This window comes from Macaca fascicularis, chromosome 3, assembly GCF_037993035.2.
Source record: "Macaca fascicularis isolate 582-1 chromosome 3, T2T-MFA8v1.1".
NCBI lineage: Eukaryota > Metazoa > Chordata > Mammalia > Primates > Cercopithecidae > Macaca > Macaca fascicularis.
Window position 1 is genome coordinate 96114537 of NC_088377.1, and position 22919 is coordinate 96137455.

Here is a 22919-nt window from a genome sequence, read left to right on the forward strand (position 1 = left end):
TTGCCTTTGTTCCAATTTGGTCCCTGGAGGATGTCAGCCAGAGCTACTCTCTGAGGTTTGGCAGAAATTAAAAAATCTGAGAGAATTAGCATTCTAACGTCCAGAGGATACAGTGACAAATTAGTTTGCAAATGCTCTTCAGTTAATAAGCTCATCCAAATTGGCATCTCCCCATTGAGCTTAAGACGCTGTGTGCTGAGTTGCCACACCCATAGTTTCTGTATGCTAAAAACAATTCTATAAAGAAAAGATTTATTCTAATTCTGATTAACTTCTCCTGCATTAAATCAACTACTGGAAGTGGGCAATGCCAGGAACCTCACACTAGGAGACGTGAAATACAAATGTGATCTAGTGCTCATCCTTGTGGCATTTACACCCTCTGGTTGAGGAGATGGGAAATAAGCCAAAGAAAGGACAGCAACAGAGGACCAAAATTCTGATTGAAGACCACACAAGAAGCTAGACAGTTTGGTTAACAAGCAAATCAGTGGAGTGGTCTATTCACAATTCACGTAGGAGCTCAGAAGAAAAGAAAAAGCATGTGTGATTGATGAACAGGAAAGACAGCACAAACATCATGAAATTGAGCTAGATATGGAAAGGTGGGTAGGATTTGGAAAGATAAAAAAGAATATTCTAGAAAAAATGGCCTGAGGCACAACAGAGGACGTTATACTCAAAGCCTGTCAGCCTGACTGGACCAGAGGTTTGAAAAAGGAAGAGTTTATTTGAACAGGTAGGCAGGGTAGAGAGTAGAGCAAACCTTAGATGTCAAGCTAAAGAATTTGAAATTTTGCCTTGCAAGTAAGGTGGGCCACTTAAGGTTTCTGATGAAAGGCCCAAAGAGCCTAAGGCAGCACGTGCGTGTGGCACTCGCCAGGCAGAGGTTGGGAGCAGACAGAATCTGGCAAAGCGGACAGCTTAGGAGTCTATGGCTATAGAGCAGGCTTGGGGGAGTAAGGTCCTCAGACTATTGAGAAGTGAGAATGGCAAGGAGAGAAGGAGAGCAATGCTGGCTGAGCCCTGTCTACATGCAGGGCACCATGCCTCCATGCTCCACATTCATTTTCTCATTGGGGTTGAACAATCACTCAGAGTGTAGCTCTTATTCATCTCATTTTACAAACAAGGAAAGTCAGGGAAGTTATTCAAATGTATGACCTGCAAATGGAAGAAAAGCGATATGTGCACTTCGGATAAATCAATGGAGTCGGTAACTAGTTGAAGAGGGTATGAAAGGCAGGATGAAGTCAATCATGCCTAATTATGCCTATAAGGTTTCAAACAGTAAAAGACTGAAGGTCTTTCCTAATTAAAAATATGAACCCAACAAGAGCACATTGGATATGTAGAGTCCCCTTTCTAGGCTAGCTGTTTGCCCTGGAAGTGTCTGGAGTGTACCCCTAGTAGAGCTACACAGATCACATTCTGTTTACTCCCACTCAGGACTGAGTCAAGCTCCTGACTTGGCGTAAGGCTTGCACATCTAGTCTTGTGTGGCACAAGTGTTGTCTTGCTAAGGATCAACAATACCATCTGGAAGACAGGCTTTGAAGGCTGAGACATTTAAGGCCTGAGTATTAATCCAATCCTTATTTACCTAGAATAGACTGGGCCACCTTGGGAAAATGGGAAAATCTGATTGTTTTATTCCAGTGGTCCAGTAAAGGGCATCAATGAGCATTGTTTCAATGCTCCTCCAACTCATGGGCCATGTTAGTTTGAATGAAGATGTGTCCCCAGTGCAAATGGAAAATAGTTAACTTACTTCAAGGCAAAATGGATATGTTAGAAAGAACCTTTCTTAATTGGAACTGTGAAGTAAATATACACTTGTACATTAAATTGTCTCATAGTCAAAAAGTCAAAAAGGGACTAACTTCATCCTCGCTAAGGAATCCACCTATCAAAAATTATTCCATTCTCCATTGGAAAAATAACAAGACTTGTGAGTCAAAGATCCAACTGTTCTCATCAATGTGGAGTCCAGATATCCCTGATTGGCCCTCTATGGTGAACTTGGTTTCCAAGAATCACCATGATTGACTTTGACAGCCCCTCAGGTGCTTTTAGTTTTCTTCCAACGTCATCTAGGGGGAAGAAGAACAAAACCCAAATTGAACCTGTCTTCTTAGACCTTTCTTAAGGAAGTCCAGAGCAGAACATGAAGGCATGTATGATTCCACTGGCACGTTCACAACCTGTTGCCAGCCTCTGCTGAGGTACAGGAATGTGTTTAGAATTCATGCAACATGATGGCCCTGACAGCTCCCATTGTGCATGCCATGCTTCAAATTGTGATTCTTCAGTGAGATGAGATACAAAGGACAAGCAGTTAGCAGCAACATGACTCTACCTAACGCACTCACAAATAGCCCAGAGCATGCAGACATACTGGTTTACAGCATCACTTGCCTTCTCCTCCCCAGAGACCAGGTACTCCCTACCCTCACATACACCACACATTCCTAGTCAATTGTTTCTATATTGAAGGCAATTTCTGTTTAAAATAAATCCAGAAGACAGATCATTGAAAATAAGCAAATAAAACTACATGTATGGAGTAAGGAACATCTCTGGGAATCCTGTAGCTCTGAAAATAGACAAGAGTCATTTCTTCACATTCCCCTTCCTCAACTGAAATGTGTTTCTGAACACATTTCACACCAATCTGTCAGGTTAGGAGATCCATGATGGTGCCATCTCATGTCCTTTCTCTCACCCAAGCAATGGACAGAGGGGAGGCCAGTTTGTTACCAGAGGCCAGGTAGTTAAGCATGTCTAAGAACAGAATGTGTCTGAGCTCATTTGGGGGCTTTACCAGTCACCATGCCACACCCATGTTTCAACCCTAGAGTCAGACCTTTTGGTTGGATTGAATCACATTTTTCTTTTTCAGAGGTGATTCTAGAAATTTCTAGAAAAAAATGAGAAAGTGGCCCTGAGCTCAGTAAAGCTGCAATCCAAGTGTCCTAAAAGGAGAGGTGTACAAAAATGCCAAAAAAAAAAATAGGAAAACCATGAACATTGCTCGACAAGTCCCAAGGTTTAAACACCCTGCAATCATTGTCATGCAGCCAAAGTTAGAATTCATTTCAACACAACTCGCTGTGTCTTTGTTGAGCATCTCCTCTGACTTCCTCCAGCATACGCTGGGGTGTGTTGGGAGGGGGAGGAACATAAACATGAATGACAAATGGCTTCTTTCCTCAAGAGCTTATCTCTCTTGAGGGAAGCTGTCATAGAGGGGAATCATGGTAGTATATCTAAGGCCAAATGGAATTAGTGCATAAAACAGAATAACCGAAGCATTAGAGAGAAACGGGGGACGACTCATCAATTTTAGCTGGAGAAAAGCCTTCTAGAAAGAAATAGTCCTTAGCCTGGGCTGGAACAGGGAGAAGCAAGGAACAGGAGTCCAAGCAAATGACAAAAGACATAAACAAAGGCATGTCCAGTGGAAAGCACCAAGTACATTTGGGGATTGCTAGCCTGGATGGAGTACAATGTGGGTAAAAATGGGCAAATCTTAAAACGCAAGTTGTTGCCAGATACCATGGGGCGTTGAAGGCCATGCTCAGTAGTGTGAACTTGATCTAACAAAGAGAGTCACTAAGGGCTTCTGAACATGGAGAGGATACACTGGGCTTCACAGGTGGCCGCTGCACCTCCAGGGTGAGCTTGACCCTGAGGAAGACTTGTTCTCTGTTTTCGTTTCCGATTCATTCTCTCCAAGGTCACAAGAGGCCTCCCTTTCCAGCAGCCCTTCAAACCTGTAAACATGCTCCCCTGATGCTACCCTTGTATTTTAATCAGACTTACTTGTTCACGTCTTTCTCTTCTTTAAAGAGAAGCTATTTTAAAAATCTATGTGCTTCCAAGACCTTTTCCCAGGCAAAATTCAATAACAATCCCCTTCCCCCTCTGCCTCAAGGAGGAATGGGAGAAATGGCTGAGCTTCAAGTGCATATGATGCTAGGGGAGTCACCTGGAGTTTAAATTAGGAGGAAAACAATCTTCACTCGGATTTAGCTAGAAAGGAACTCAGACTGGGCATCAAGAGGCAGAAACTGGAAAACAGAGGGGCAATGTGTCGCTCCCCCTGCAGAATACCAGGTTTCAAAACATATGGTTACAGGAAACATCTAGACCCTCCTGATAAATGCGATGCTTGCTGAAGTTTGGCAGCCACAGGTCTAAACGGACCTGGGAACAGAAGTGCCAGGTCCACTTAAAGCCTAGCACTAGCTTTTCGATAGTTGGACATTAACTGAAAATAAGAGCACAGCTCATTCTCTCTACACCCATGTTTGTTCCATCATATTTCAAATCCCTGTTCTCAGATGTGCTGCTCATGTCTCCTAGGAGTTTCTCTTCTTCCTCACGGTAAAATCCAGTGCCCTTCTCACAGCCTGTAAAGCCCTGTATCTGCCCTTCCACTCTCCCCACAGATCTTTCAGTGCCAGATACAGTGGCCCTTTGTATTTTTCAAACTCTCCAAGTGCTTTGTGCTCTGCTCAGAAAGCACTTTTTCCGAACTTGAGCATGGCACACTCCCTCACTTCCTCCAGATCTCAGCTCACAGCGTATCTTATCCGAGAGGGCCTCCCTGATCGTACTGTGCAAAACAGCCTCCAGAACCCAGCTTTGCTCTCCATCTCTTCCCCTGCTGTGTTTCTTTGTGGCAATCACCTCATATATTACATATGTGTAATGTACATATGTGTAATCACCTACATATATTACATTATTATTATTCATCCACACCCCCACTCTAAGTTAGGAGGGTCCAAACTCAGCCCTGAGCCTAGCAGAGTGCCTGGTTAAGAGAGGTCACTCCTCTCATACTGGCAGGAGTTGTGGTTAAATAAGAGTGTCACAAACACTCTGGAATAAGGAGAAGGGGAAATATCCATTCTCCTCTCTTCAAGTAAGAGTCTCTAGAATGGCCTTGGGAAGAACACCTCTTTTCCACTCTATGTATGTGGTTAGGAGGGGCCTTGATTGGTCTAAATCAGTGGTTCTCAAAGTGTGCTCCCCAGACCAGCAGCAGCGTCACTCACCTCCATCCTGCTAAATCAGAAACTCTGGGGGTGGGGCCAGTGATTTGCGTCTTCACAGACCCTCCTGATGAATGTGATACCGGCGGAAGTTTGACCACCATAGGTCTAACTGGAGCAACTCATTTTATTTCCCCAACTAGGGTGATTGGTTTAGAAATGGTGACAGCCCCAGTCAGAACCAACCAGGAGCAGGAGGTTTGCTGGGGTTTCTAGGAGAAAAGACTCGCTCAGTTGTCTAATTTCTCCAAAGCTATAACCACGAGGAACTGGGAGGAGGATCATGACCCCACCTGAAACTAGAGCCAATGCAGAGGAAGCTGTGGCAAAAAAAAAAAAAAAAAAAAGGAGAAAAGGCAAACCTAGGGGACCTCATGGAAACCTTGAATCAAGTCATGTGTGAAGTGAAATTTGCCCTGGCGTTTCAGTTACGTGAGTCAATTAATTTTCATTTTTATAAATGAAATGTGTTACAACTTTAACCACTTTAATGGGTTTTCTTCATAGGCAACTAGAAAAAGATCTAATTAATACAAGGTGGGTAAAAGTATATATTACAGCCAAATAGGAAACAAGGGATGCCATCAAAGTCAAAGGAAAGTGACATTGCCACACTAATAGGTGGGCTCCTGTTGTACACTGCCCTGAGCTGTGACTCTACACCACCTGATGGGGTCCTGGGCCTGAGGCTGATATGGGAAGGGCCTCTTACCCAATCCGGAAGACAGCCTGTGGAAGAAATGGTGTCTACATGGACCAGCATGGCAGGAAGTCGGTCACAGTTCCCAAGAACTGAAGGACAGAGCCCATGAATCAGAGAACAGGGATGAAAGGGTCCTGGAGGGAAATGAAAGGCCAAATTCTTGAGCCACCAATGCCGGGGCTGCCTTTCACTGGCCTCTTGTGGCTCAAGGTCTGTGAAGGACCAAGGACAAAGCAGACACAAGTGACCTTACAACTCATAACTATGAGCAATTTCACTGATTAGTGCACAATTTTCTTGCCTTATTTCTTCATCATCCATTGATTATTTAAAAATTCTGTTAAGAGATTTTCCATCTGATATAACTAATGAAGAAGGATGTCAGTGACACACAGGTGACAGTCCATGAACAGGTGAAATGCCTTTTGCAGAAATGAGGGGTGCTGTGGGCCTGAGACTGGTGTGCCTTTGCTTCCTGCAGGAACACACATCTGTTGAACATTAGAATCATATTCCATCTATTCCACAAAACAGTTACCTGGACTCCTTTCTCCTGCATGGGAAAAAATGTCGTGATGCTTCTATTAAAATACAGATAATTAAAAGTGTCAATGTGATCCCAAGCCTTAAGTGGAAGCATTTGGACTAAACTATTCGACAACACAGACTAGGCCAGACTGGAAATGGAGAAGACCAACCCAGCACTGCTCAAACTTCAGTGTGTACAAAGATCATGTCCAGACCTTGTCAAATTTGCAGATTCTGATCAGGGGGTCTGGGGTGGGGCCTGGGAGTCTGCATTTGTAACAAGCTAATGATGCTGCAGGTCCAAGGGTGGTGATATGAATAGTAAGGGTCTAAACCTCATGCCAGTGTGGTGACATTATGGAATGTGCGCTGGGGAGTGTGGATATGTCTGAGCATGTGTGTCTCTGTGTGTGTACACGGGTAGCAAGTGTATCTTCCTCACCCCAGATGTATTCTGCAAAGGAACATGGCCCTGACTCTAAGCTTATCATAGCAAGTCAAATAAACTAGAACAGTTATTGGAACCTGAGGCCACTGCACCAGATATAATGAATCCAGTAATATGGAATCCCTTTGAGAGCAAAGAGAAAATCCACTTTAAAACTCCACGAGAGGGATTTGTCTTCAGGGGAAAAATGATTTGACCCATCACATGAATGAATCATTGACAGGTGAGATTCTGTGAAATCAACCTTATATGCTGGAAGAGTACAGCACAGGAAGCATACAGAGCCTTTGGGGCACGTGCACAGGCAGCAGAAGGGGCTGGCTGCGTCAGCACTTAGGAGGTGCACGAATGCAGTACAACACTCCCTGGCCAGACCCCTTCCTCTTGCCTCTGAGCCAACTGCCTCCCACCCATCCTTTTTAGCTCAGCCCGGATGTCATTTTCTCATGGAGGGCTTTCCCTGATTCATCTGCTTTTCCCCTCCCCACACACATACACATAGTAGGTCTGACCCTCTTGTATACAATCTTCTTACACAACAATTTTTTTTCCTTCTTAGCATACATATCATAGCATAGATACATGTTTATTTCTGAGGATATTGGTTGAATGTCTTCCTCATTCACTGGACTATAAACTCCATGAAGACAGGAACCATGCTGTTTATCTCACCCTGTAACACTAACACAGAGCACAGTGCCTAGCATTTAACAGGGCTCAACAAATATTTACATAAGAGTTGAAGAGAGAGAGGGAAGGAGGAAGAAAACACAATTTCTTGACCTGGTGTCCACTGACCTGCACCCCAGGCAGAGAATCCCCTGTTGTATGCAAAGTTAGGAGTGCATTTTTCTGGGAAAAGGAGGCTCAGCTGTCTCAGAATCTCAAAAAACCAAATACTGATATAACAAAAAAACAAAACTGTGGCTTCTCAAAAGTTAAGAATCACCGAGTTGCTAATATCACATCAATTGAGAACATCTTAAGCAAGATGTGAAAAAAAAATCAGTTTCTTTCTTTAGAAACTGTTACTAAGCGGTCCTTGAAAACAAAAGATGAAAAGGGAAGAAACAGTTTACAAGTACATGACATTGGAATTAAAAATCCTAATTCCATGATGAATTCAGTCTTCTATAGCAGGATCAGACATGAATGTGTATTATCTTTAAAATTAATACTGTGGACCAGAAAAGACAATGTGAGTAGAGAATGGCCACCATATGGAAATCCATAAATTTCTCCTTAGAAGATGGATGAAATTGGTTTATTTAAAATTCAATCAACATAAACCACAGCATATTATTTCCAAATAATTTTGACAATTTTGTCAAAATAGAACTAAACAGAAAATTTTGCTGAAAAGACAAAAGTCTTTTACAAGAAAAAAAAATCCTTCAAAATAAAAATGCATTATAGCACAGGAAACATTTGCAAATTTCCAGTGTTTTAGCATAGTTTAGAAAACACAGAAAATTTGGGGGTGAGGATGGCTTGCCAGCAAGAACTATTACCACATTATGGTGGTAATGGTCAAAAGCACAAGTTCTGCCCGGATCAAAATCCTGGCTCTGCCTCTTTCTTGCCTAGTTACCCTGGACAAAGCTGGTAACTCCTGTAGCTCAGTTTCCTCATCCACATGGGGAACAACACCTGCAGGGAAAGCACTTAGCTGCTGCCAGGCACATAGTGAGCACTCAAAAGTGTAAGCTCTTACTCCTGGCCTTATTATTGTACTGTCCATGATTATTGGCACTGGAATACATAGCAGGCTTCCCAGACTTCCAGGCACATTGAACAATCAATGCCAGCTAACATGATTGTCATTACCTCCTGTTATCAAAGGCAATGGGCTCATTATAGCAATATAGCCCTCTGTTTTCAGACATCTGATCTTTTTTTCTCTAGAAGTAAATACCAACCTCAGCTTTCCTGCAGTCCTTAGTTGCTACGTATGTCAATAAATCCTACTAGTGGCCACAAAACTACGGGTCAGTATCTGCTTAATATCCTTCCTCCCTGGCTTTGATCACAAAGACAAAATGAAGACTTCAATTTCCTGGTTTCCTCTTCATATGGAAAAGCTTTCAGGGGTTCTAAAAGGTCTTCTGGCCCAAGTTCTTTGAGCAGTTCAAATGCATCTACCTTCACGCTCGCAGATGGGCCATTTGCTGGGGATACAATGAAGAAACCAGCTCACCCTCTCTCTCTCTCTCTCTCTCTCTCTCTCTCCTTTAAACTCCAAACGCTAGGTAAGATGGTAAGGATCATAAAGAACAACTCTTTCATGTTAAAAGAATTATTAATTCCAGTATCGTCACCAGATTTCCCCATTTCCTTGCAAATCATATATTTCCCTACTCTCTGTGCCCATTGACCAGACTCTTTAAAAGCCTGAAGCCAGTAAAAAGGAAGCAGATTTTTACAGATACATCCTGTTGGCTGTTCTCGGCTTATGGGCCTGTACTCTTGGCTGCGGGCCTCTCCCTCCTGTGCATGGTGGGAGAGGATTTGGGCAGTTCTGCACAGGAATACTGGACTTCATTTCTGTCCAGCAACAAAGCTCATTGTATCCAGTGTTTTCTCCTCCCTCCCTTACTGGGTCCTGGGAAATTCATCTAAAAGTTACCAGGGTGGTTCCCCACACTGGCCTCTCTACAGAAAGCATCTCAGCGACCAGGAGAACTTTGACTCTGGATTCTAATTCTGGCTTCTCATATGACCCAGCCAAGCAAGTCCAGCACTTCCTCTGGGCATGACTTCATGAACGAGGGGGCAGTAAAACCAGTGCCCTTTTTCTTCCAAAAAAAAAAAAATCAGGAGTATATTTTAAACTACTACAGGTGAAGAAAATGCCACTGAGCTCAAATCACCACTTGGGTCTATCTAGGTGGGCATAAGATTAGCTCCTAGCCCTTTTAACCAGGGACCCACTTTGGATTCTTGTTTCTAATGTTTAGGAATTGATTGTACAAAAGAAACCTAAGCCCTGTTCATTCAAAGACTCAAAAAAAGTCTTTGAGTGAACAGGGACTCAGAAAATTAAGTCCCCTTGGTGACCCAAAGGAATCTGGGGACCCTCATGATCCTGGACTGTTTCTTATAATTTCCTCACCTGGCACAATGGTTCTCAAGATGTAGTTCCTGAACCTCAGCATCAACATGGGAACTTGTTAGAAATGCAAATTTTCAAGCCCCACCTAGACCCACTGAATCAGCTCTGTAGGTGATTCCATTTCATGCTAAAGCTTGAGAACTATGGACCTAACACATAGACTATGTAATAGGTATAATTAACTACTTCAGAAATAAATGAATGATGAGCACATGAAGAGTCATGAGCTTTATTGAACCCCTGCTCAGTATAACCTGCCCATAGTTAACGGTGGAAAGCACGGCAGCATGCCCCCTCCATGTTTGGTGAATGCTGGTGCATGAAACTGTAGTAATTTGGCCTCTGCCTTTGCTTTCTAATTCATTGTCCACACACCCTGAAGTCTGTGGCACCACCCCACAGAATAGTCTCTCAGCTGCCTGTGCCAGGCTCTCCCTGGCCTCTATGGCTGTGAACATGAAGTCTTCTGTGGCTGGAATCTTTTCCTTTGTTCTCTTCCCCAGCCTCCTACTCCTCTTTTTGTCCACCCCTACATATGCTTTTGGTTTCAGCCTAGAAGTCACCTCCTCCAGGAAGCCAGCCCCCTGGCAGAGTACGTTTCTCATAGCATCCAGCATATCCTCTATCCGAAAACACAACCCTCTCTCTCCACATCCCTGTTAACTCGTTTTGCTCATTCATTAACCTGCCCTGCAAGCTCTGTGAGCTAGAGGACTCCTTTGTCATTCCCTGGAGGACTCCTTTCCAATTCCAGCACCTTGAACAGTGCCTGGTGTCATTATTTAATCAATCAGTCACGACTGTAAAAGAATCTACGCTCTTTTTTGGTAATGGGTAATATGTGCCTATTTTAATGTATTATTGATTGATTTCATTGACTCCCAGACATGAATAATTGACCATTAATCGAGAAAAGATGCCTTTGGATACATGAATATAATTTTCTCAGCACTTTCTTCCTTAATAAAACTGCCAACCCCCAAGTTTGTTTTTTTTTTTAATGTGTACCCTCCTGAATATTTGGTCTCAGCTACACAACTGCTCTATCTCTGTGTGCAAGCGGCATGGACAGTGCAGCAGCACTGTTGCTCCTTTTACTTGCCAAGTCAGAAGAAAAATGAGACTGAGTCTCAGATTTCCACATAAACAGAGTACAATGTGTTGGAGTGTCCAGGAATGCAAAAGCCTCCACTCCTAGTTCATATTTGCAAATGCCCCCATCAATTTTAATTTTTGCCAACTTGATTGGGAAACGGACAGAGTCCTGGACGGCCGTCAAACCCAGCACAGCTCTGAGCCCGAGCCCAAAGCCCTGATACTGCTCCCCAAATAGCACAGAGGCCAGTGTGCCTTCTCTGAGAGGCCCCTGCTGCTGCCAGAACACCGGCTGATTTCACAAGATGCTGTGCCTGCCCATGTTGTTTCACTGAGTCATGATGCTGGCCTCACAACGCATCAAAGCTCCAACCAATCTGTATGTGGCCTGATGGAAACCAGCCCACACAGGGCTGCCTCTGAGGCACTCACCCCAGGTCCTCTTGCTTGCAAGGAGTTCTGGCACCCAGGTGGATATCCTGATTTTTCAAAGGGCAACCTGAAACCACAGCACTCAGTCCTGTTCTCACAAGAGCCACGAGACCTTGCTGGTGATGTGACCAGGAGAAAGAAACACCTTAGTCATTCCATCTGGGATTTACAAGGGAAACCTCATTTAGCCTCATGAGAACCTGTTGGGTGAAGATATTATCTCTATTTCATAATGAAAAAAAAATGGAAATTCAGAAGTGTTAGATCCTTTGCCAATGACCACTGTCACTTACTCTCCAACTTGTTCCAGAAAGGATTTAAGTCAGCTTACAAAACTACATGAAGAATAAAATAAGATGAAATGTGAATGAGAGGAAAGAAACAGGAAAGATAAAAATAAAACCAGGCTTGAGGTTGATTTTTTTAAAAATCATGCCTGGAAATTCTGTATATTGGATAGAAATGGGTCATAAACTTGGCTCTGAGCTGTCCTATAACTCCTGTGAAAAGCGAAAAAAATACAGCTCATGTCCTCAAGGTCTTTCACTTTTCTCATAGGAGAGAACTTTGAGTCTTCTTTCAGAATCTTTCACTACTTCGTTTGCATACAAAATGAACTAACATTATTTTCTCCACCCAATGACGAGAAGGCAGTAAGGCAAAGGGAAGCTAAAATAAAAAGACAGAAGCTTAAAGATAGAAATACCAAGGAGATCTCAGAAGTCCCTTCCCTTTCAAGGGTTTCCTAGGAAAGGTGGTCCTAACTGCAACTGACACCCCAACATTAACTTTGAATTATCACATAAAATTAAATTATACTCATATTACTGTTTACAAAGGCAAGAAAGATGGACATCAAAAAAGTTAAAATTTGCCATGTATTTCTTCTTTTCCTACAGCCTGAATTCTACCCCTACAAACAACAAAACAAGACACCTGAGCTCCTTCTCAGCCTCCACCCTGTAAAGCACACTGAGGACGAGTTGATTATTTCTCAACTTCAGAGTTGTATATTCATCTTATGGAATTAATTATCCTTTCCGCACCTTCCCCTTCAGTTCAGTCTTATCTATTGAAATAATTTATGAAAAGCACATTATGGAAATTTTAACTCATTCCAAAGTGTTTGTTTTTGTTTGTTTGTTTCATTTTAGGAAACTATCAATTTCTGCACAGAACTGGAAGAAGTTATTCCGAATGAGTCTAGCAATGACCATGTAAAATAAAGCAGGAAACCTCTTCAAGTACTGGCACCAGATGGCAAAGGATGTTCTGAAGGTAAACACCACACAGAACAGGGTTCTATAACAAAATTATATTAGTAATGAAATTGACCTTGACTGAGCATTTGCTCTGTACCAGGCCTGGATGAGTGCCTTATCTGGAACGACTGATGCAATCCTCACACAAACCCTCATAGCAATGGGGTAGGTCTTCTCAGCACCCCCTTTTACACGTGGCAGAATTATCAGGAGGTTCAATGGGTGAACTCGCCTGCCCAACAGCAAGGGCTTGCAAGTTAAGGAGCTCAGAAGTTGACCGAGGCAGTCTGGTTGCAAAGCCTGCTAGACACCTGTGCCACACTCATTCATACCATTATACGGATTCTTTTCTAAAAGCAGCAGTCACGGTGGCCTTCAAACAGGCCTTGTCCTGCCCAGTGTGGAACCTGCTGCTCCCCTGTCTGCCTCCTCACTGGCTCTTCCCAGAGGGCATGTTCCACTCAAGGGAGAGCTCCTCACACAATCTTTTCTTGTCCACCTACCTCACCGGCCACCCCCAGGCCTACCCTGTCACACTCCCCTATTCCCTCCATTACGCTTCTTGCAGTCAGGAATGGCCTTATTTCTCATGCATAGCTGCCCGCACTAGGTAATGATTTTCTGAAGGAAGAGCTTTGTCTCTCTTGTTAAGTCCCAAATCGCCATGCCTGCAACAGAACCTAGCATGTAGCAGGTGTTCAGCTGAAAGCTGTAAAAAGGAGTGAATAAAATAACTGATAAACTCCTCCTCTGAGAGCTCATGGCAGAGCAGGATATTTGGAAACCTGAGTGGACAGTGATAGAAGTGTGCACACTCTGACTGTTATCTGATGGAGCCCCCAGACCAGGTGTGCCTGTCAGGCTAGCTGCTCCGCGGCACGGGTGGCCTGGAATGAGTCCCTTCCCCTCTCAGTGCCTCAATTAGCTCCACGGTAAAATGAGGCAAACACTACTCATGTCAGTTTCATTCTCATGCATGCAAAGGTCTTTATACCCGTAAGTAATGAAAATATGATTAAGTTACACCATTCTGCCTCCTGCTTACTAAGAAGTAATCAAGAAGTTCCCTAAGCAGCCAAGAGAGATGCTACAAAATAATTAGTGTTTTACCTGCTACAGTGACACTCATTCAAATCTGTGCTCAAAAGCGTCCTCTAATTGCATCTCAGATGTAATTTTCTGAGGAGAAACACTATAAAAATTCCAGGATGTTTATGCTTAAAATAAACTTAAAGCTAAACATATAAAATCAAATTAAAATGGCATTTAACCTTGAGCTAGGAAGGTTATGCAATAAAGAATTAACCTTGCTCAAAAAGAGTCTGGTCTTGCCCTCTGCCTTTGGCCTCAGAGAGACAATCTTTAAGCCCCTGGAATGTCCTGCCTGACAGGAGTGTGTTTTTTGCCTGAGGCATCTGGTCACTAGAAAGTCTAACAATAGGACTGAGTATGAGGCTTTGGGCTATGCAATAACATTTCCAACATCTAGAGAAATTGAAGACCACAACCATTAGCACATTACACCTCTAAGAGGGGCTAGAAGATAAGGTCATCCATGCAGGTGGCATGTGATTGGGTTCCAATAAAAACTCTGAACACCAAAGGCTTAGCATCACTGGTTGGCAATACCCAGTGGATATTGCAGACAAGAGGAGTTAATGCCAGCCCATGATGCCATGAGCTGAGGACAGCAGAAGCTCCATGTTTAGACATCTCTTGATTCTGCCTTATGTATCTCTTTTGATTTTGATCTATATCCTTTTCCTATAATATAAATATAAATCACACCCATGAGTATTACCACTTGAGTTCCTTCTAGCAAATTCCTGACCTGAGAGTGCTCTGGGATCATCTCTAAACTTGTGGTGTCAGAAGTGAGAGTAGTCCTGTGTGGACTGTGCTCTAACTTTGAAGTTAGTTAACTGTACAGTTGACCCAATCTCTACACAAAGGTTAATCTATCTATTGAGATATGAACAGTTTTCTATGTTTTCTCTTTTTAAAGAAACAGTATTTGTCTTTCTTCAAGATGAAAAATTAAACATAAGAGGATTTTAGACTTGGATAAAAGGATGTTCCATACATTCTCATACCTTTCTGAGTGAACTCGTGTCTTTCTTTTTACTTTGGCTCCAAGAAAACGGGACTGACTAGATTTTGAAGCTAAAATCCAGGTAGCTAGAAAGCTATTTAAGATCCTTGTTTTGGGTGACTTGGATGGATCAAACAGGAAAAAGCCTACTTGTGGGTGAGATGGAGAAGGACAAATGAAAGATTGAAGGGAAATCACCATAAAGCTTTGAGTCTAGCCTGACAGAAGGCTCAGAGCCAATGACAAGGCACAAGAGATGTGACTACTAGGCAAATCGCTGAGTGACACCAGGGTAGAGGATTAATCACCCCATTGGAGGTCCAGTTGTTATAACACCATACAAGAGGCTAGTTTGAGGTCCTCAGACAAACAGAGAGGTCAGGGCAGAAACATCTGTGGATGCAAGTATTTCATAAGAAGATGACAAGCCCAAACACTACCTGAGGGATAGAAGATGAACCGGGGGGTTCAAGAGACTTGTGAATTAGAAATAGGCAGAGGTGGATGGAGAGATTCAGAAGGGTCATCTTGCCTGCCAGTGGGAGTCGCAAATAGACTTGTGCAATAAGAAGTGCTCACAGCATTTGGAGCATCAAAGGTGGACCAAAGACTCTACTCACTCTGACCAGTTTATTACATGAAAAGACAGAAGTGTGCACACTTTGACTGTAAGTGTAAAATTGTGCATGGGGATAAAGACCTAAGATGAACTCAGAATTGGGAATAGCAAAAGTCACAAGGAGATCAGAGAGGATGCCAGTGAGAGGCAGGCTAAGAGGAGCAGCCCTTCTAGGGGTGGTGCTGGGTAAAATACAAAAAGGGTCAAAAAAGAAGAGGTTCCCATTCCCCAGAGAACTTACAACCCGATGCTGAAGAAATAAGAAGCAGTGCAACATAGAACATGGGTTAAATGATAATGAGCACAATTGGAATAACTAAAAAAAACTAAAGAGCATTTTCCAAAGTCTAGGATGAAACTGGAGCTGTGTCTTCAGCTTAATTCATGCCTGAGGTTGCATTTTTAAAAATTTTTTCAGTCAGACCTTGGTGATGACCTTGAGCAGTAGGATATAAATAATTCCAACATGCTTAGCGTTCCAAAAATGGAACACTAGGCATAATAGGGTTAAGTCAATGTAGAAAGTGAAGGCATCTTAGGGAGGCAGGAGAATGACATGAATTCAGAAGCAGGGATGTTCATTGTGTATTCAGATACAGTGAAGAAAAAACAGACTTTTAAGGGCTGAAGTATAAGTGCTGCAACTGCGGTGTCTACTGCCACCTGGTGTCAGCATACCTTAATTATGAATTCAGAGTGCCCTAACAGTTGAGTCCGCTAAGGAAAAATAAAAGTAATGTCACTCTTTAAAATAAAACATCTCATTCGATTTAGGGCCCTAGTTCTAATGGCAGTTCTTGACAAGTCATTAAAAGATGTAAAGAAAAATGTTTTCAAGCATGTTTTTCTTTGAAGTAGGGGAAATTGACTTGATTTTATAGAATAGCATTTAGCTTTATTTGATTTTTCTCATACACAAACACATAAAGTCTGTACCCTTTGCCTGTATTTTCTATTGCTCTATAATAAGTGATCAGTTTCCTTTGTAAGAACACACAAAGTCGGTCATTCAGGAAGTCTGTGATCTCCCCCTGGAAGCAAGCCACTGGCAGTCCCAGGATCCCAGTATATCCAACACCAAGGTCCTGTCCGAGTTCCAGTGCTCTCCTGCACGACCTCCCATCTCCTACCTCCCAGTACCTCAACAGGAAAGGACACATCTGTGAATCCTCTGGCATGACTTCAATTCCTTACAGCTGTAAAAACCACTGCATGGAAGGAAAAGAACATTTCCTAGACTGGGAATCCCCAGACACTTTCCCAAACTGAACAAGTGAACAGGGCTTTCGCTCTGGTGAATGATACCCCATCAAGGAAAGTGCAGAGAGGAAAACACTCCTGAGATGATTGTGGTCTCTAAATGTCTGGGCTTCACTGCACTTCACATTCATTTTTCTGACTTCTCTGAAATGCAGTCCTGCCCTGACTTAAGAGTTCTGCTTTGTGGGAAAGTTATACTTACTTGCAAAAATTTCTTCCAAGATGTGAGTCTGAATTAGAGAAAAAGCCTGTTGCTGGTATTTCATAGGCACAAGGAATAAAAGATCATTTCTTTCCCCAGTTTGGCCCACGAAGCACTAGCTCATCTCCTGGCCCCTCTTTGTGCCCCAGGCTACCCAAGGCTGGTCCTATCCTGTGGCCCTAAGTCCACAGTGGGAAGGTAGGTTTGATACTGGCTGCTAAGGATCTCCAGAGAGCCTCTGTGGTGGGAGCTTGCCTATTCCTCTTGGATTGCTCAGTTGGCATCTGGGGCATGAAGGGAGAAGGCACATGAGGTTGGAGGAGAGAGATGAAGATGAGATGAAAAAGGAGGAAGGAAGACAAGAACACACCCAACACTTTTTCTCTTTGAGGTAGCCAACATTTGAATCCAAATATAATCTACACAACTTCACGTTAAGTTTTCCAGGTGGGTACACAATACACTGCTTCTCTAGCTCCTGGAAATTTCTCTGCAATGCACTAACAAAGGAAAATGCAAAAAATTATTAAACAGGTTATCTAATTTGAGAAGTCAATTAGCAAAGCTAAGACTTGAGACATGTTATCAATGCATTTAGTTAAAACTTTTCTGCAGTTTGTAACTAAATTATTTTGCACCCAAACATATTCAGTTAGTTAATTAAAGAAAGCTATGCTGATTTAAAAGAACTTAATTATATATTGAATTTTATGCCAAATTAGCCAAAATGGGTCAAATTGATTTGTGAAATTAAAAAATAAAATAAAATCCCAAAACAGAAAAAATAAAGAAATATTGATTACTATGCAGTCATTTCTCATTCATTTACAGAGTGGTAGTTTTTCAAGTACTTATACAATGGACAGTTTACTATTAAAAATGTTAAATTGAGTAAAAGACCAAAATAAAATAGGAGTTATAAACCACAGACATTGCAGGGCTGGCATGGTGGCTCACACCTGTAATCCCAGCACTTTGGGAGGCTGAGGCAGGCAGATCACCTGTTGTCAGGAATTCGAGACTAGCCTGGCCAACATGGCGAAAACCCATCTCTACTAAAAATACAAAAATTAGCCGGGCGTGGTGGTAGGCACTTATAATCCCAGCTACTTAGGAGGCTGAGGCAGGAGCATCATTCGAATCTGTGGGGCAGAGGTTGCAGCGAGCCGAGATTGCACCACTGCACTCCAGCTTGGGCGACAGAGCGAGACTCTGTCTCAAAAAAATAAATAAATAAAATAAAATTAACCATAGACATTTCAAAAGCAAAACCTAATTCAGAGAAATTGTCATTATTATTTTGACCTTATAAGAAGCACTATCTCATAATTATCATAGAATTTGCCCTGTGGAATTTGTTATAAGATTAAGGAAACCCAAAATGGGTAATATTTTCTCAGAAAAATATACTCTATTTGCATTCTCTCTTCCCTCTGTTACAAGACAGTGGTGCTCAGAAAGTTATTTGGCTGTGTTATGCTACTTCATTCTTCGTCCTTAAAGGAAAATTCAGGTATTTTTTGGAGAATGGAGGGGAAAATAAAATAAATCAAATTCCAATGCAATTTATATATATGACCATCCATGATATCAAGGCAAGTCTTGTCAGTCCTGTAAGGACTCAAAAAATGTGTCACAGCCACAGATCTGACTATACTTTTGGGTTCATTTTAGAAATTTCACCCATGATATCAAATGTACAGGCAAAAGTTTACATGTGTGGGATGTCATATGATAGATGATTTTACCTTACTTTTTCAACATTATTTACAAGTACAATGAACACATGACATTCTCATGAGACAAAGAACAATAGTTTTTACACGATTGCAATGCAATTGTCACTTACACTACCTGGAGGAGGTGTCACAAAAGAGAAACAGTTCATTTTGAGATTGTTCCACAGATTCATCAGTGGGAATTTATCGAATCAATCCTCCATGATGACATCAGGAGAAGATGCGGACAATCAGAAAGGTAAACAGCCAATCCAGGGGTGAGTTTCTCCACAGAAAGGAAGGGACACAGGATGGCAGCACGCTCTGTGCCAGGACTACCTTGTGCCAGTGCTGCACCGCCCACTGGCCTCAGTCCTCAGAGGAGCAATCCTGCCAGGTAGTTACTGTGTATCAGCTCTTTCGATAAAGGATCTTGAACTCAGCTAGCCACCAGGGCACACTACTAACAGTGGCAGAGCTGGACTGGAGTCTAGCTTGCTGTCCCCCTCCCCACGGCTCATTCTCAGTCCATTGCTCCGTAAAGTCTCCTACAAACCCTGAGGTTAGGTCCTTTCTGGAGCTCCCCTGAGAAGAGAATATCTTTCCATGTTGTACCTTGTTTATTTTCTTCTCCTGCCACACATATACTTGGAAATAAGGGGGAGAAACAGGATCTGGCCAACACTGGCCACTCTACCTTTAAGATTCAAGGTGCATCCTCCAGTTGGACTGTGAAATCACCAGCAGAGGGCGGGGCAGGCAGAATTGCCCAGCTCTCCTTCCGGAGGTCCTCTGCCCTTTCCAGGAAGAAGCGGCCCACTGTGGAAGGGCACTTTACCATGACACCATGACACTGATCAGGAGAGCACAAGCCCGCTTCCCACCACATCCTGGCCTCTAAATCTCCATGCACAAGGATCCCAAGAACATTCTTATGAGCTACCAAACTCAGGGCATCAAGCCCTTTTCATAGATAAGCATCCTCCATCGTAGCTGCTGTAGAATCATTAAGGGCAGAAGGGGAGCATTTGCCTGGCCACCTAAGGAATCCAATGCTCTTTATTCATAAATGTCCAAGTCATCATTCATAACTTCTGTTGAAACGCTCATCATATTTCTGTTATAGTCCAGAAGTCATAACACTAAATAAATCACCAAAGGCAAAATATATAGACATTCAAAAAAGGAACTAATCTCTGCAGACCTGCTCTCCAATTTTTGTTTTCAATACATTCCTTTGAAATGGGATAAAAATCAAAGGTGTAGGCTGGTGGGCCCTGGGAGAAGCACAGCCTTTCCATTCTGTTTTAAGCAGAGAAGGGTCCAACCCAAATTTGCAAACAGGATAGAGGAGCTTCCAAAAGAGACCTTACTCTTCTTCATTACTTAATTAATCATGGAAGAAATGATAGCAACAATTATAGAGCACTGACTATGTGCAGGCATTGTGTTAAGCACATACATTCATGTTCATAATCTTACTGAATCTGGATGGCGACTCTTCAAGGTAGGTTCTTTTATTATCCCCACTTCATAGATAAGTAAGCTGAGGTTTAGACAGCTTAGGTCATTGTTTTAGGTTGCACAGCTGGGCTGGATTTTGAGCCCTGGGGCACCGCAAAGTTCTTAATTGCTATATTCTACTGCTTTCCATCAGACCTTCAAGTGAAGGTTTTTAGATTCCAAATAAAGCCAGATTTGTCTATCTAGCTGCTTAACTCACTGCAAAGTCTCACGTTAAGATCCCTCAGTTTCACTAGACAAGACGTCAGTCTAGGGGTGGTGCAGAGAGGAGACAGAAGGGAACCCAGAGAATTCAAATTATAACGGGAAAATGGCTTGAAGGAGCTAAACCCATGACTTGGAGCCAAATGGTTTGGCACATGCAGCCATGTTTGGGGATTTGTGATGACAGGGACAGTCTTTTTTCCACCCCACTTCGAGCCGCCTTTATAGAACTTTATCTTTTATGTCCAAAGATCAAATAAAAAAAATCATATTTAATGAGAACTAGGGGAAATAAACTGGTGGCAATTAAAGAGCAAAAATAACCTCTCTGTGGCTTCAGACCACAGGAGTTTTCTAATTTTAAGAGGCACAGGCAAATCACTTAAACAAGGCCTTTTGGGCTGTGTTCATCTCGTGTTTCCTCCCGCACCCACAGTGGTTAAAGTTATAGGCAGCCATAGCTTTTGAACCCATGGAATTGTGTAGTAAATGGAAGTACACCCAGGCCAGACTCATCAGCTCAAAAACGCAACCTTGCAGTGCGGAAGTCAAATCCAACTCTCCTTTGTAACCAGTTGCTTTGCGTGGTAGAGGGTTAAAAAGAGAAAAGGTCATGGAGTCCTGATTCTTAATAAGACTCCTTCCTCCCTCCATCCTCAAGCCCTGTTTCTATTGTCATCTGACTCTGGACATGAAGTCTCACAGTTGGCCAAGATCCAAAGAATTCTCATTTTGCTTCCTTATTTTCCACATGCACATTTGATTTGGGCTAGACTATAAGGCAGACCTAAACTGTTCCTCAGGTAGAATAACCAGACTCATTCAAACACCCAAAGGCAGCCAAATGACTTGAGATTCCATTTAGGGGAACCAGCTCTGTCCTGTACTTCTGTGGTTTAGGCCAGAATTTGGGAAGCCCTCCTCAATCTTAGAGGTAAGCTAACACCTGGAAAAACCCTGCATGTGTAGCCAGCTTTCCAGTAAACTGCAGACCTATAAAAGCATGGAATTGCCTGGAGGACATCGCTCTGAAATACTTCTTGGAATTTCCCGATTTGGGACATGGAATAGGGCTGACTCAAGACGAGATCAGTTGCTGAACAGCAAAAAGATGTCTACCCTGGGTTTTGAGCTTTGTCCTGCACAACAAGAGATTTCATACACCATGTTCCAAGGTCAAGACTATTATTAGTCTGCAACCCAAACCCATCCCCCAGAACACTGTACTTACCGGTAGAAAGTGGCGTAGTCCACAGTCGAATGGCAGGTCTGAAACTCCCAGGATTTGAGCTTCTGGCATTCTCGATGGGCCCGGAGCTTTACCTTGACTGTCCCTTGACACAGTTCAGGCACTGGCTTTCTCTGAGGTCTGTTGCAGAACTCATTGGACTCCACCCTCCAAGACTCAGCAAAGTCATCCACATCAAACTTGAAGTTTCCATCTCCACCAATTAAGTCATCACGTTTATGTCCATTGTAGTTGCCACAAAGACCACAGAGCTTGCCCTTGAGATGCGGGGCAGCCATGACTTCTACAAAACTGTCTCCATCCCAAGATATTTCCAAACCTAGAGGAGGAGGAGAGGAAAAGGAAATCAACCACTCATTAAGGCACTAATAATTCCCAAATGTATACACCCTTACACCGAACATATGATTGACTGTCTTCCAACAAGAAGCACCAAGGGTTGGTCCAAATTCTTGGTTACCTCTTAATTCCACTATAGTGAGTAATGTGTGAAATTATAGGAGTCATTTGCTGGTTGGAGCTTAGAATTTCTAAACAGTATAAAGTTTGTCCTGATAACATCTTATGTACCCCTGGTTTGACCTATAGATGACTATCCCTTGATCATCCTACTCTAGGGTTTATATTTTTCCCTTTACCTAAAGTAATCATGTTGATCCAAATCATGCCTTCATTTATCTAACGACTACTACAATGTGCAAATGGAAAAAAAAAAAAAAGATGATTATTTTTAATGCAATTATTTGCAGCCAGAAATTCCACCATGTAATTATTCCCCCAATGCCAAAGGAAAATTTCCAAATCGCCTCCCATAATGAGAATATTAAAGCAATCAATATATAGTTCCTGAATATATCCTCTTCAAAGGCAACACTGGTATAATGAGAACATTTGCTCCCTCATTATTTTACAACCATTCCTGAAGCATGGACCCTGTTTGATTAACATTTCTTGGGGTTTGGGGTTGAGTCGTTGTAAAACCCTTCCAACTGCTATCCCTCAGGCTTCCATTCTGGGTTTGCTCTAAAGCTTCAACGTTTCAGGTGGTGGTGGAGGCTATTAGGCCATGGGCAAGAGTTCTTCTTGTGCACACATCAGCAGGCCGGCACTGCAGGTTCATCACGGAAACTCTCTTTACTCCAGAATGTAGAGAACTGAGACCCTTCTTGGTCTGCTAAGCTGACTATCTAAAATGTTGAAGAAATTGTCTGAAAGTATGCATATACCTCCAGACATGCTGGCCCAACACTTCCAGGAGCCACACTGGCCAACGACCCTTCTGAATGGTGGAATTTTTATGTCACAGGTAGAACAGCCATGTTATGCTGTCACAGAACATAGATACATCTGACTAGAAGGTCAAGAAGAAATGTTGTCATATCCACTCTGACACTGTGTGTGAAGACAC

The 22919-nt window shown here is 42.6% G+C and overlaps 1 protein-coding gene across 10 annotated transcripts in view; it reads right to left on the reverse strand.

Moving 5' to 3' along the window:
• Positions 1–22919, reverse strand: part of BMPER (BMP binding endothelial regulator) — a 247035-nt gene that overhangs the window by 46814 nt on the left and 177302 nt on the right. For all 10 annotated transcript variants that reach the window (XR_012432543.1, XM_074035245.1, XM_074035243.1 and 7 more), the window contains one exon: positions 21494–21830. Coding sequence is in view for 9 of the 10 variants with exons in the window: in XM_074035245.1 (XP_073891346.1) it covers positions 21494–21830 (337 nt within the window). In the remaining variant the exon portion in view is untranslated. The remainder of the gene's footprint in view (positions 1–21493; positions 21831–22919) is intronic.